Here is a 12,956-nt window from a genome sequence, read left to right on the forward strand (position 1 = left end):
GCCATGCAATAAAGGATAAGTAGTAAAATTACATTTTGTTTTATCGACATGATTTATATTATATAATGACTTTTAACTATTGAGCAATTCTAAAACAATTATACAGTATATTGTGGCTATTATTTATATATTTTATAAAATGAAGTTTCTCTGAAATCATCATTGGAAGGTAAAATGTACATATATACTTCAAATTTAATATTTGTTTTAATCTATTCTAACTAAAATCAGCATGAAAAACATCTACTAGATAAAATACTGAATATTGCCTACAACCAGACATATCTGCAGTACTGTATAGAAGATCTTTCTTTATGTTAACATGCACATTTGGCCATGTTAAAGTATCAACTATTAAAACTAACTCACTGTATTTGTTGCAAAGAAATTGCAGAGGATACATTTGCATATACGTGGCAAATTGCAATTCACATATACAAGTGAAGTGAATATTTTCAAGAATGGTCACCCATACTCAAAACTGATCCTTTGCTTTTGGCCCACCCAAATGCACACACAGTGAGCATACACACAGAACAACTATTGCTTCCAGTGCTTGGAGAACCATTAGGGGTTAGGCACCTCAGCTTGGTGTTGAAGATGGAGAGAGTGCTGTTCATTAACTCCCCTCATTTCCTGTCAGTAATTGAACCTGCAACGTTTGTTTACAAGTCCAACTCCTAACCATTAAGCCACACTCCATACAAACATCATGTTTACTTATGTAGGAAGTCATGAGGGTATATTGGTGTAAATGTATACAAACAGCAGATATTAAACTGAAAAAAAATGTCATCCATGAGCATCCTGACATGATTAAATAATACACATTTCATTTAAGACTTTGGTCACTGATTGTCCTCCATACTAACCCGTCTCCAAAGTATGTACTTATATGCAACCTGTGTGGAAAACTACACATTTTCCTCCAACGATGACATACATTACAAATGACAAAAACGCAACTTTAAACACTATAATTTTATTACATGCACATGATCATGCAGAGCTGTTCATCCATGTCTATATTTAAAACTCAAGCAGCTGCTTCCTGTATTGAAGCACCTTTATCTGTATCAGCAGAGCTCTGCTGTTTGACATACTGCTGAAGGAGGGCAGAAAGATGAGCTGGATGGTGATGTAGCATTGAGACAGTCTTTGAGGTCATCATAGTTAGACCACTAACTAGTTCACCGCGGATGATGGCAATAGATGGGAGTTTGGAGTAACTGAGAATGCCTTGATACGAGAGCAATGTGTTCTCTATACAAGCACCTGTAAGAAAATGTTTCAGAATGTCAGTGAGATAATACCTTTTTAAAATATAAATGCAAGTTCATGCATATGACACGCTCACCTAGCAGCACCATTTGAGGACTGTGCCTTAATACCTGCAGCATCTCTTTAACTTTTGGCTCTTTACTTACAAATAGGACAGTCTTGCCAACAAATAAAGGTGACATGTTACCATAAATGCTGCTGTTAAGAAAGGATCTTGTCACCTGCACAAAAAAAAATAAATAAATAAAATGTCACAAGCGGTAGCTCACATATCTCAAATGTGGTAAGCATTACTATATCTAGGCATTACCTGGTTTGGAAAGAACTTGATACTGATTGTATGTTTTTTCAGTCTGTGTTTCAAAAGCATCAGATCCTCTGCAGTTATTGCATTGTTTTGTACCACAGCGATCATCTTGTACTCTTTAAACAAGCTTTCTAGGTCTTTCCTCAACATAACTGCCAGGGGACTTTCCTAAAAAAGAAGTTAGCATATAGCATTATGATCATAAAAGTATATAACAAATATTATTATTACAATATTGTCCTAAAATTAAGCAAATCAATAGAGTATATGCAGAAAGACTTTTATTTTTTTAAGTATACTGGGTCAAATGCTTCCGGTGAACTGTATGCCATTACAAAATTGGCACGTTAAAGGTTTGTTTCCTTTAAAAATCTGATATGATATAAAGTGGGTCTCAGAATGTACAAGAAGCACTGCATTAATTAAAATGTATTTAAAATATGGAAATTTATTTTACTCCAGTATTTACAATGGAGTTTAAGTGCTAGCCTGTTGATCCTGATGGCCTGTGCGTGTGAAAGGCTTTTCATCTCCTTTTATGCTTGAACAACTTAATGAATGCTGAAGGCTATTTAACTGATTATATTTTAATTACATTACAACATCGATGCTGTAAAAGGAACCATACATAATTGAAAAAAGTCACACTGACTGTTCACTGGAAGTTTATCAATGTGGGAAGAAACACTAGCTATGCATATACCCTATACATTAAGACAAGTCATTGATATGTAAAAAATTACTCATATAATACTTAAAAAAATACTTCTAATAATAAAGTGAAACTAAATAAAAGATCAAATTAAATGAAACTCAAACTAAATGAACATTTGAAATGTTCCCAATTAAAATAACACAAACATGGACATAAATAAAAAACAACTAAAATGGAAATAAAATAAACCTAAATAGTAATGCATAAATAGTTTTGGCAATAATTTCAATAAAGCCAACTCTAAAATAAATAAAAGATATAATATAAGATGCCTAACAGGGTTACATCCAGCAATAGGCTTGTTTGATAACTATAAAAATGATGAACCTCTTCAGTTTTTTTGACTCGTGGAGCAAGAGCAGCAGGAGGAGCGGACAGTGTGGGAGGAATGTACTCGGTTACTGCCAACAGCTTCTGCTTCTGAAAGTGAACTGGCTTTTTGTGCCGAGTGACAGCTTTGGAGCCGTGACGAACACTCTGGGTTAATGGGACCCATCCTGTAGGTTGACAAATTAAGCATATTGGAGAGAGCAATGCAAAGCTAAAAAAATAAGGCAATGACACAAGCATTAATCCTTAAACTAATGTCACAATTCTCTTATGTCATGATTATTATGATGTTCCCATATCTCATAAATAATCCACAGTAGCTGCAGGAATACAGAAAGCTAAACATGGAGCGATAAACCAAATATAGTTGAGCAAACAGAGGGAGTTCAACAAACACTTCATCCACTCAAAAAATGACTTGCTAACCTAATATGAGTTGAAACAACACAATTCTTAGGTTTTTGGGGGACAACTTAATTGTTTTATGTTCAATTCACTTAATATTGTAAAAACTATTTGAAATAACTTAAGCGATTTGTGTTGGGACAACATAAAGGGATTGATTGAGGTAAACTTGGTTTTATATTCACACATTCGTTTATTTAGAAGTCTCTATATTGTTTACCATGTTACTTTGAATATTCGATCGGAATTAGCATGCAAGTATGACTTGAAAACAACATTAACACTGTTTATTTGACTGTGAGCAATGTTTTATTGATAGTCATTGGCTGCTAATATGATTTCGCTATTTAGAGTTTGCAAATAATACTTTTCTGAAATTATATTATTAATGAGAAAGTCCAACTATAAAACCAACTTTTCCTCAAAGCATTTTTACAGTGTGTGTACAGCATATATTCCCTGACGCTACTACGGTTCACAATATAGCTTCATGGGGTCTTTCAGCTCTGTATGTAATTTTCCGATAGGGTTTATAATTGAAATATGAATGGCAGATATTTGCTTGCTTTATATATTGCATAGTTAGAACATGTTGTTAAATTTTAAAACTACAATATCATTAAAACTGAATCTTACCCGCTTTTGGGAAAAGCCTGCAACACAAGGTCGCTGCCATCTTGGTGCGGATTTGACGTGAGCCAGTTTTGTTGTGTCGTGCTTACAAAATAAAAGTTTCGTTGTTATGATTGTGTTTAAAAAATATTAACAGTTAAAAAAATAAGTAAATTGTTTAGTATTTATGTAAGTTTAGTAATAATGTAAGTTTAGATAAATTTACAAATAAAAGTAATCGGTTTAATGTTTTTGTTCACGTTAAGCTATTTTTAAACATTAAAAATAAAAAATAACTACTGAATATCACATTAACATAATAATCACATTATGTTTTTATTATTATTATTTGATCTATTACAACGTTAAAGGTTAGTTACAAAAACGTTTTCATAACATTTTACGTAAAGCGTGCACGAACGTGATGACGCAGCTGCGGAACAAGCATGAGACGTTTGTTGAGATTCTGCACGTCGAGGAATATCAGCAATATTGTGAAGTTTATTCAACCAAGCGTTGCCTCGAGAGTCCACAGTCCACCGTTATCTACCTCGTTTTTCTGCAGGACATTTTCGGACAGCGAGACCAGCATGGATCTTAGTAACATGAGAAAGACCTATAAGAGCGATCAGGAGGTGGGAGACTTATATTTTGGGTTATGAGGGGGTTTTATCTCAGCTGTATGACCATGACCTCAGACCATTGCCTCAGACCCTGTTTGAGAGAGGCATATTGCACAGACTATCATAGTGATTTTTCCATAAAAAGCTATATATACACTGCGCAATGCTATATTTCATGGATGAAATGTTTAAAACCTTGTCAATGCAATTCTTTATTTTCTATTATGTCTATGATCTGCAACTGACAAGCATGCACATCTGCGTAAATAAATTATTGATTCTGTGCATTGCCACCTGACCTTGAAAAGAAGACTTCTGTCAGTCACTTATTAATTAATATTATGAAGAGGATCAACATAATTATGACAAGATTTTACCCTTAAAATGCTTGGTATGCATGTCACTTATGCATGTGTTAATACTAAAGTTATATAATAGATGGCAAAGAAACCTTCATCTAATTCACTATTAAATTCCACACTCAAATGAAGCATACATCAGTGAGCCAAAACATTATGACCAGCTGTCTAATATGCAGGTAATCCTCCATGTGCTGCCAAAACAGAGCTAACCCACCTAAGCATCAACTCTGCAAGACCCCAGAAGGTGTCCTGTGTGTGTTATCTGGCACCGACACATTCCCAAGAGATCTTTCTAGTCTTGGCCGTGAGGTGAATCTGCTGTGGATTGGACTTGTTGGTCCTACACATCCAACCAATACTCAATATATTTCAAATATTGGGAATTTAAAAGCTAGGCAACTTCTTGAATTCTGCATCATGATCTTTAAGTCATTCCTGGAGGTGTGCAGTGTGACAGGTCAGATTATCCTACTGTAAAAGCCATCTTCCACCAGGGAGCACTGTTGTCATGTGCAGTGAACCTGGTCTGCAGTAGTGTGTTGGTTGGTAGCAAATGTCAAAATTTTGTCCACACGAATGGCCGGATTCAGGTTTTCCCAGAACAATGTTTGCTGGAGCATCACACTCCCTCCAACAGCTTGTTGTAGTCCCACAGACCATCCTGGTGGCATAATTTAATTTCTTCCCAAAAAATTTGCACTATAGGCAACCTTCACTGTAAAAAAAAAAAAAAAAAAGCTAATTAGCTACTTAAAAATGTGAGTAAAATTTTGCCTTAAAAGCGACATGTTGACCTTACTTAAACAAATGAGTAAACCTGTTGCCTTCAAAAGTGACAAGTAGAATTTACTTTAAAAATTAAACCCATTTTATATATATATATATATATATATATATATATATATATATATATATATATATATATATATATATATATATACCCTAGGGGTGTCAAAACTAATCATTACTTTGGTGCGCTGCGATGCAGACGCGGACAATTAGGTATCGGTTCAGTAATAATCATGCCGGTTATTATGTACTGATGTCATTTATCTCATATGCACTATGTTGTCGTAGCTTACTATGGTGAGGGAGGCGAGCTTGAGTATTTACAACTCTCCAACTACTTAAAAACGCAGAAACTGTGCACAATTTCACTGCGCGTGTGTTTGCTGGACAGTCTTTCACTGACACTTACAGCTGAAGCCCATATTTCATTGCGATGGAGAATATGAAAGTAAACTTCATCTCTCTCTCTCTCTCTCTCTTTCTCACTGTGGCCCACTTGACCCGCTGGCGTAACTTTTCCTCTCCAGCTGTTACAGCGATACTTCTGAATACAAACACGAATGCCTGTCTGCAGAGCGAGTTTTCTTTACTGCGTCTATGATGGATCAGCTGTGATCCCCGCTGCAGTTTATCATTGTCACTCGTCAGTAAACAGCACCAAAACGTTAAAGCCGATCGCAGCCCTTTCTGTTGAGCGCGTGACCAATCAAAGGGGTGTAAGAAAGAACTCGCTAGACAAGGCTCAGAAAGCTATAAATGCTCATGTTGTTCTGTGTACTTCAGTTTTTAAAGGTATAGTTCATATCTGACTGTTTGTATTAAAGGACAAATTGTATTACAAATAGTTTAAATATAAATTTATTTATACATTTTAATAGAATTGCTGTGCTGTGAGGAAAAATATAAAATTCTATATGGAAAGCATCGATGCATGATCAATGCACCGTGATGCAGCGAGATATCTAATTGAACCGAACCGTGAGACCAGTGTAGGTTCACACCTCTAATATACCCGGCCCCGGAAAAGCGGACGAAAATGAGATGAGATGAGACACATATATACTTAATCATTTTAAGGCAATGGGTTTGCTTTCTTTGTTTGGGTCAACTAATCGCTTTAAAAGCAGTGCGTTTACTCACTTTTATGAAAGTAAAGTTAACTAAAAGATTTTCACAGCATTCTTCCACTCCTCCAAGCTTCAGCTCTGATGCTTGTGTGTGCCAATTCTATATGCTTTTGACAATAGTCTGAGGCTATCCATCCAACTCACTCATCATTTAGAGTTTCTGTGACTTGTGCTACTTTCTGTTAACTTCAGGTGGGGTATCTGTCCTTAGCCTCTATTTAAGACGTTTGTTTATTATTTATAAGACTTTTTAAACTTTTTTTTTCTTTCATCAGAGAACTATTGGTAAATCATCACCTTTGCTGACCAGAAATAGCCAACAAGCTTTGGTGTTTCAGAGATCCTCTGACCCAGTCGCCTCAATTCAAAAATGTTGCCCTAATCCAAGTCACTTAGACATTTGTTCCTGCTTTTTTCTCCTGCATCCAACATTTCAATTCTAAAAACAGATCATTTGCTTACCATCTAATCTACCTTAATGTGTGGCGTTGTTAGGAGATGCTTTGGCTCATCAGCTAATACTTATATTTGTTTTTGAGTGACAGCAAAACATTATAAATATTCATCAATTTCATCCTACAGTGTTTTGAGGAGAATCAACTTGCGTCTTTAGATCCTATTAAGCAATTCGGCAGCTGGTTTGATCAAGCCACTAAATGCCCTGAAGTGGGAGAAGCCAATGCAATGTGTCTTGCAACAGCGACCAAGTAAGAATCTCAATTTGTTCCTCAGTACATCCAATTACACAGGTTAGCTTTAAAAGGGATAATTCACCCCAAAAAATTAAAATTGAAATGAAAAGCAGTTCTTTCTTCTGTTGAACACAAAACAAGATGTTCTGAAGAATGTTGGAAATAAGCAGCCTTTGACATTCATAATAGGAACAAAAATGGAGGTCAATGGCATTTTTATTCCAAAAGTCTTTATAATTTGTGTGTGTGTGTGTGCGTGCGTGCGTGCGTGCGTGCGTGCGTGCGTGCGTGCGTGCGTGCGTGCGTGCGTGCGTGCGTGCGTGCGTGCGTGCGTGCGTGCGTGCGTGCGTGCGTGCGTGCGTGCGTGTGTGTGTGTGTGTTCAACAGAAGAAAGAAACACATACAGATTTTCAACAAGTAAATAAATGAGTAAATATCAGAATTTTGATTTGTGGGTTAATTATCCCTTAACATATAGTCTTTTGGCTGAGGATGATTAATGGAATAACATATTTATTAAGCTTACTAATTCATTTTTGCATAAATTGTTTTGACTTGCCTCTTCTGAAGCGATGGTCGCCCCTCTGCACGCATGGTTCTTCTGAAAGGCTACAGCGAGGAGGGATTTTGCTTCTTTTCCAACTATGAGAGTCGAAAAGGTTCAGAGCTGGTGAGGTCTTTTAATCCGTAAATTTCCGCATGTTTACTTTTGCATCTTTATGTTTTATAAATGACTTTTTTGTGATAATATAGGAAAGCAATCCTCACGCCTGTCTCGTCTTTTACTGGGAACCGTTAAACAGGCAGGTCAGTGTTTTGACTTCAGAATATTCTACAGCAAATTCTTTGATGGGTGGCACGGTGGCTCAGTGGTTAGCACTGTCAACCAATAAGGTCGCTGGTTTGATTCACGGCTGGGTCAGTTGGAATTTCTGTGTGGAGTTTGCACGTTCTCCCGTGATGGCGTGGGTTTGCTCCGCTTTCCCCCACAGTCCAAAGACATATAGGTGAATTGAATAAGCTAAATTGGCCGTAGTGTATGTGGGTGAATGCGAGAGTGTGTTTTCCAGTACTGGGTTGTGGCTGGAAGGTCATCCGCTGCGTAAAACATATGGAACAGTTGGCGGTTCATTCCGTTGTGGTGACCCCTGATAAATAAAGGGACTAAAGCAGAAAGAAAGTGACTGAATGAAATTCTTTGATATTCAGATCAACAGAATGTTTCATTCATTCATTCATTTTCTTTTCGGCTTAGTCCATTTATTAATCTGGGGTCGCCACAGCGGAATGAACCGCCAACTTATCCAGCATATGTTTCACGCAGCGGATGCCCTTTGAGCTGCAACCCATCCCTGGGAAACATCCATACACACTCATTCACACTCATACACTACGGACAATTTAGCTTACCCAATTCACCTCTACCTCATGTCTTTGGACTGTGGGGGAAACCGGAGCACCCGGAGGAAACCCACACGAACACAGGAAGAACATGCAAACTCCACACAGAAACACCAACTGACCCAGCCGAGGGTCAATTGGAACCAGCGACCTTCTTGCTGTGAGGAAACAGCACTACCCACTGCACCACTACGCCGCCCAGAATGTTTCACTTTAGTTTAATATTTGCCCTGTTTCAAGGTTTAAATTACTAAAAAACTTAGTTTCAATGTTTTTTGTTCAAACAGATTCGCATTGAAGGCACTGTAGAGAAAATCCCATACGAACGCTCATGTGAATACTTTCATTCGAGGCCCAAGAGCAGTCAGATTGGTGCTGTTGTGAGCAGGCAGAGTACAGTAATACCCAGCCGACAGGTGAGTATCATCTCCAACCACCATCCATTGTTAATAATGGTAGATAAAACAACATTTGAAAACGAAGTTTGTTAATTGAAGTGTTGCTGAAATAAAACAAAATTGAAGTAATTCATGAAAAAGAAGCTAAGTGGTAATTGGAAATGTTGTTTGTTGTTGTTTTGGTAGCTAACAGACACAAATCAACACGAGAATTAAGCAGAAAAATAAACAAAATAAATACAACTGAAATGAAAACTGAACAGAAATATTCAATGTTAGTTCATGCATTAACATTAGTAATGCATATACTAACACTGACCCGCAGTATCTTTTTACACATGAGTTTAAGGTTGTGTTTCAAAGAAAGCGTTAGTATTAGGGGTAATATGGTTAAACTTCATGGTTATATTATAGTGGTGTTTTAAGTATCAAGTACCAACATGTACAATATGTACATTGCAATACAGTGCTGAGCATATATAAGTACACCCCTCACAAATCTATCTTTTATATTTTTAATAGGAAGCTATACAATATTATATTTGTGCATATACATTAGATTAGTCAGTACTAAAGCCAAATCTGGAGCTTATCTAACAAATTAACTTAAGGTAATGGTCCAAGAACTAGTACACCCAAATTATTATGTTATATAAAAATATTAAATACAGATTTAAAAAAGAGGAAAAATCAAGAGAAGCAGAAAATGTGACAATTTTAGTTAAAATTTTGTAGATTATAATTTTATTTGCAATATTTTGCTTGAATTTAATTGTATTATCTTTCAATTTCATAATGTTTGTTGACTAAAATCAAATTTTAATGAATATATCTGTTTAATAAATCTGTTTTGTTTAAATGCACCAAAATACATCCCCTATATTCACTCAGAAATGGATAAAAATATTCACTTTCAAAATGTGGTGTATTCAATTCTGCTGAGCACTGTATATTGTATCAAATGGATTATTATTCAGTAGTGAAGACCACTTATTGACTTTATTCTTCAATATGGAAGTGCAGTCATTTTTGTGATTGTTTTAGAACTTCCATTTTAGTTGACTATAGGAGAAATGACTAGGAATAATAAACATCCGAAAAACGGTCAAACTACTTCCTCTACAACCAAGTGTGTTCAAGACTATTCCTAAAAAAAAAAAAAAAAAAAAAATATATATATATATATATATATATATATATATGTCTGATATAATGATAAAATATCAGTTTGTAACATCAAGAAGCATAACAAGCCATTTTAAACGTCTAAAATCAATGGAAGTGAATGAGACCGGAAGTCTCGAGAATGAAAATGACAAGATTTATACCAAAAATAGGTGTATATTCAAATATATATATATATATATATATATATATATCTTTTAAAAATTCCCAAACTATTATGTTATATAAAATTGAAAACAAAATGATTAGCCCTCCTTTAAAATTGTAATTATTTTAAAAATATTTTCCAAGTGCATTTAATAAACATAATACTTTCAATAACTAATTTCTTTTGTCTCTGCCTTGATGACAAGGCTTATCTAGGTTAATTAGGTTAAAAAATTCAAGAGAGCTAATAATATTGGCCTTAGCAGTTTAAAAACAAACAAACAAAATTTCCAGCCAAACTAAAATAAGAAATATCATTTGAATATGTAATTTTGCCTTCAATTGTAAGTAATAGTAAAAAAAAACACTGCTGCTATATGTATTATCTTTCAGCTAAATCATCATAATAATAATTCACATTAGAGCTATCAAAAATACGTCTTGATTTTATAAAACAAATGTCTTATTGACCCATTTCTATGTGCTTCCCTTAAAGTACCTGAGAGACAAGAATGCAGAGCTTGAAGAGAAGCACAAGGACACAGATGTACCAATGCCAGATTACTGGTGTGTAAAATAAGCTTAATAATAGCAACTGTGTTTATATTATAGAAGCATTATATTAACTTGATTTTTTCTCTCTCCAGGGGTGGATACATTGTGAAACCCTCCCTGATCGAGTTCTGGCAGGGTCAGACTAACAGATTACATGACCGAATAGTCTTTTTGCGGCCAAAAGGGGGAGAGACTGAGCTGGGGGACATGCAGCATCAAGCAGAGGGAGGCTGGATTTACCAGCGCTTGTCCCCTTGATAGTCCACATGCTGTGAAGTCAACGTTATAGTTCGTGACATCAATACATCATCATTAATTCTTGGCAGTAACTGTCGTTTAAAATCCCACCAGGGCAATGGTGAAGATTTATCACTCCATGTACGTCCTGCATTCATGTTGTCTTAACCAGAATCAGAAAGGAGGTTTCATCTGTTGGTAACTGTAGATGTGGTTTTATGAATATAAGTCATGTTGCGTTACAAATTATGGCTATTTCTGGAAAAAAAAAATTAACATTTGCTGTTTATTTACTCAGCCTAAAAAAAAAGACTATCGAAGATGTTGCTGACTTTTTTTTTCCTCAGTAGAAAATTAAAAGAGGATTTTTAGCAAAAAAAAATGTGGTTCTTGGTGATTTATGAAAGTCTAATACCACCTTTATAAAATTAAAAACAAAATCATATGCAGTGGAAAAAAATAAATAATAATTTAATATAATAATGTTGTAAATACATGTCAATTACATCAGTCTATTAATTTCGTCTCTATATATTTGTCATTCTAAAGGTGCCAGTAGCAGACGACTTGTATTTTATGAATCACCAAAGACCACAGTTTGAACTAAAAGACATTTAAAATGTCTTCTAACGTACAAACAATGTAATTTTGGATGACCCGAGGTTGACTAAAGCTAGTTTTCATTTTTAAGTGAGCCTTTAAGCCTTCAAACTGACCTCAGTATTCTTAGTGCAAAGTCTTTTGACTGTCTGATGGTTATTAATAATTGAAAAGCACAGCTGTACTTGACACAGCAGTCATGACTGTAGTTTCAGAGAACACAGACTTTGGACTTCGGTCACAACAAACTAAAAAGAAGAGTAAAAAACAACCAACATGTTGCTGTACTTGATGTGTAATCTAAATGTGAAATATTTGATTAGGTTGTTATAAATGTGCCAAACTTCAAGCTAATCTAAAATACTTGCTGTAATGACATTTTGTGTTAATGTGCAACCAAAAAAAGAGTAAACCTGTTTCATTTTTCCAACGATGTACATGGTGTTTTTGTTTCACCAGCAGATGGCGACGGTGTTTGCTTTATATTGCAATACCAGGCAATTACAATGAGAATACAGTAGCATATGTATAATAGAACAATGCAACTATTACCTTTTGCACAAAAATAGAATGACAATTTTAAAGAAGTATTACAATGGTAAAGAAAAGAAAAAGAAAAAAATACTATAAAATAAGATGAAAAACAAAAAAAAAACCATGAAAAAATACAAATTAATGCAGAATATTAAATAAAGCATGTATTAGAAGTTTTAATTGCTTTCTTGTTATGAGACTCTGAAATGGTATTCAAGTACAGATCCAATTCTCCTTTAAAAAATACAAAATTTGGTTTATATTTTAGTAAATTTGCACTTGTGTATAAAAGACTTTCCCATAAATAATATTAGGGTTATGCAAAAACTTGAATTAAGGAATTGTTTTTCTTTTAAAGTAAAAACTCAAAACAACATTAGGGGGGGGGGGGGTGGGGGGCATACAGAAATCAACTAATTAGTTTTATTTCTAAAAAGGATACAAATTTTAAAAGCGATGGCCTTACAAACTATATTAATTTTTGTTCTAGATATGGGCTGGGTGTGTTTGCTGTTTGTACTTTTAGTCTACAAAAGTTTTATGCAGAAGTTTGGCCACTCCTGATACATTTCATAATTGCAAGCCATGTCCTGCTGGCCTTTTAAATCAGTTCATTCATTTGGGTGTTTATACTCTAGGACAAAAGGAACATTTCA

The 12,956-nt window shown here is 35.0% G+C and overlaps 2 protein-coding genes across 2 annotated transcripts; one reads left to right on the forward strand and one right to left on the reverse strand.

Annotated features, from left to right (window-relative positions):
• Window positions 1-966: 966 nt before the first annotated feature.
• Window positions 967-3,753, reverse strand: mrpl10 (mitochondrial ribosomal protein L10). The gene is made up of 5 exons (XM_056469645.1): window positions 3,675-3,753; window positions 2,631-2,800; window positions 1,592-1,756; window positions 1,358-1,502; window positions 967-1,275 (listed from the first exon to the last, which is right to left on the reverse strand). Exons 1-5 carry the CDS (start codon window positions 3,712-3,714, stop codon window positions 1,037-1,039), a joined length of 759 nt encoding a protein of 252 aa, XP_056325620.1. The 5' UTR covers window positions 3,715-3,753; the 3' UTR covers window positions 967-1,036.
• Window positions 3,754-4,088: 335 nt separating this feature from the next.
• On the forward strand, window positions 4,089-12,199 carry pnpo (pyridoxamine 5'-phosphate oxidase). Its single transcript, XM_056470093.1, has 7 exons — window positions 4,089-4,285; window positions 7,134-7,258; window positions 7,814-7,913; window positions 7,997-8,050; window positions 8,932-9,060; window positions 10,871-10,941; window positions 11,022-12,199. Exons 1-7 carry the CDS (start codon window positions 4,097-4,099, stop codon window positions 11,185-11,187), a joined length of 834 nt encoding a protein of 277 aa, XP_056326068.1. The 5' UTR covers window positions 4,089-4,096; the 3' UTR covers window positions 11,188-12,199.
• Window positions 12,200-12,956: the final 757 nt, after the last annotated feature.

Source organism: Danio aesculapii, chromosome 12 (assembly GCF_903798145.1).
Source record: "Danio aesculapii chromosome 12, fDanAes4.1, whole genome shotgun sequence".
Lineage (NCBI taxonomy): Eukaryota > Metazoa > Chordata > Actinopteri > Cypriniformes > Danionidae > Danio > Danio aesculapii.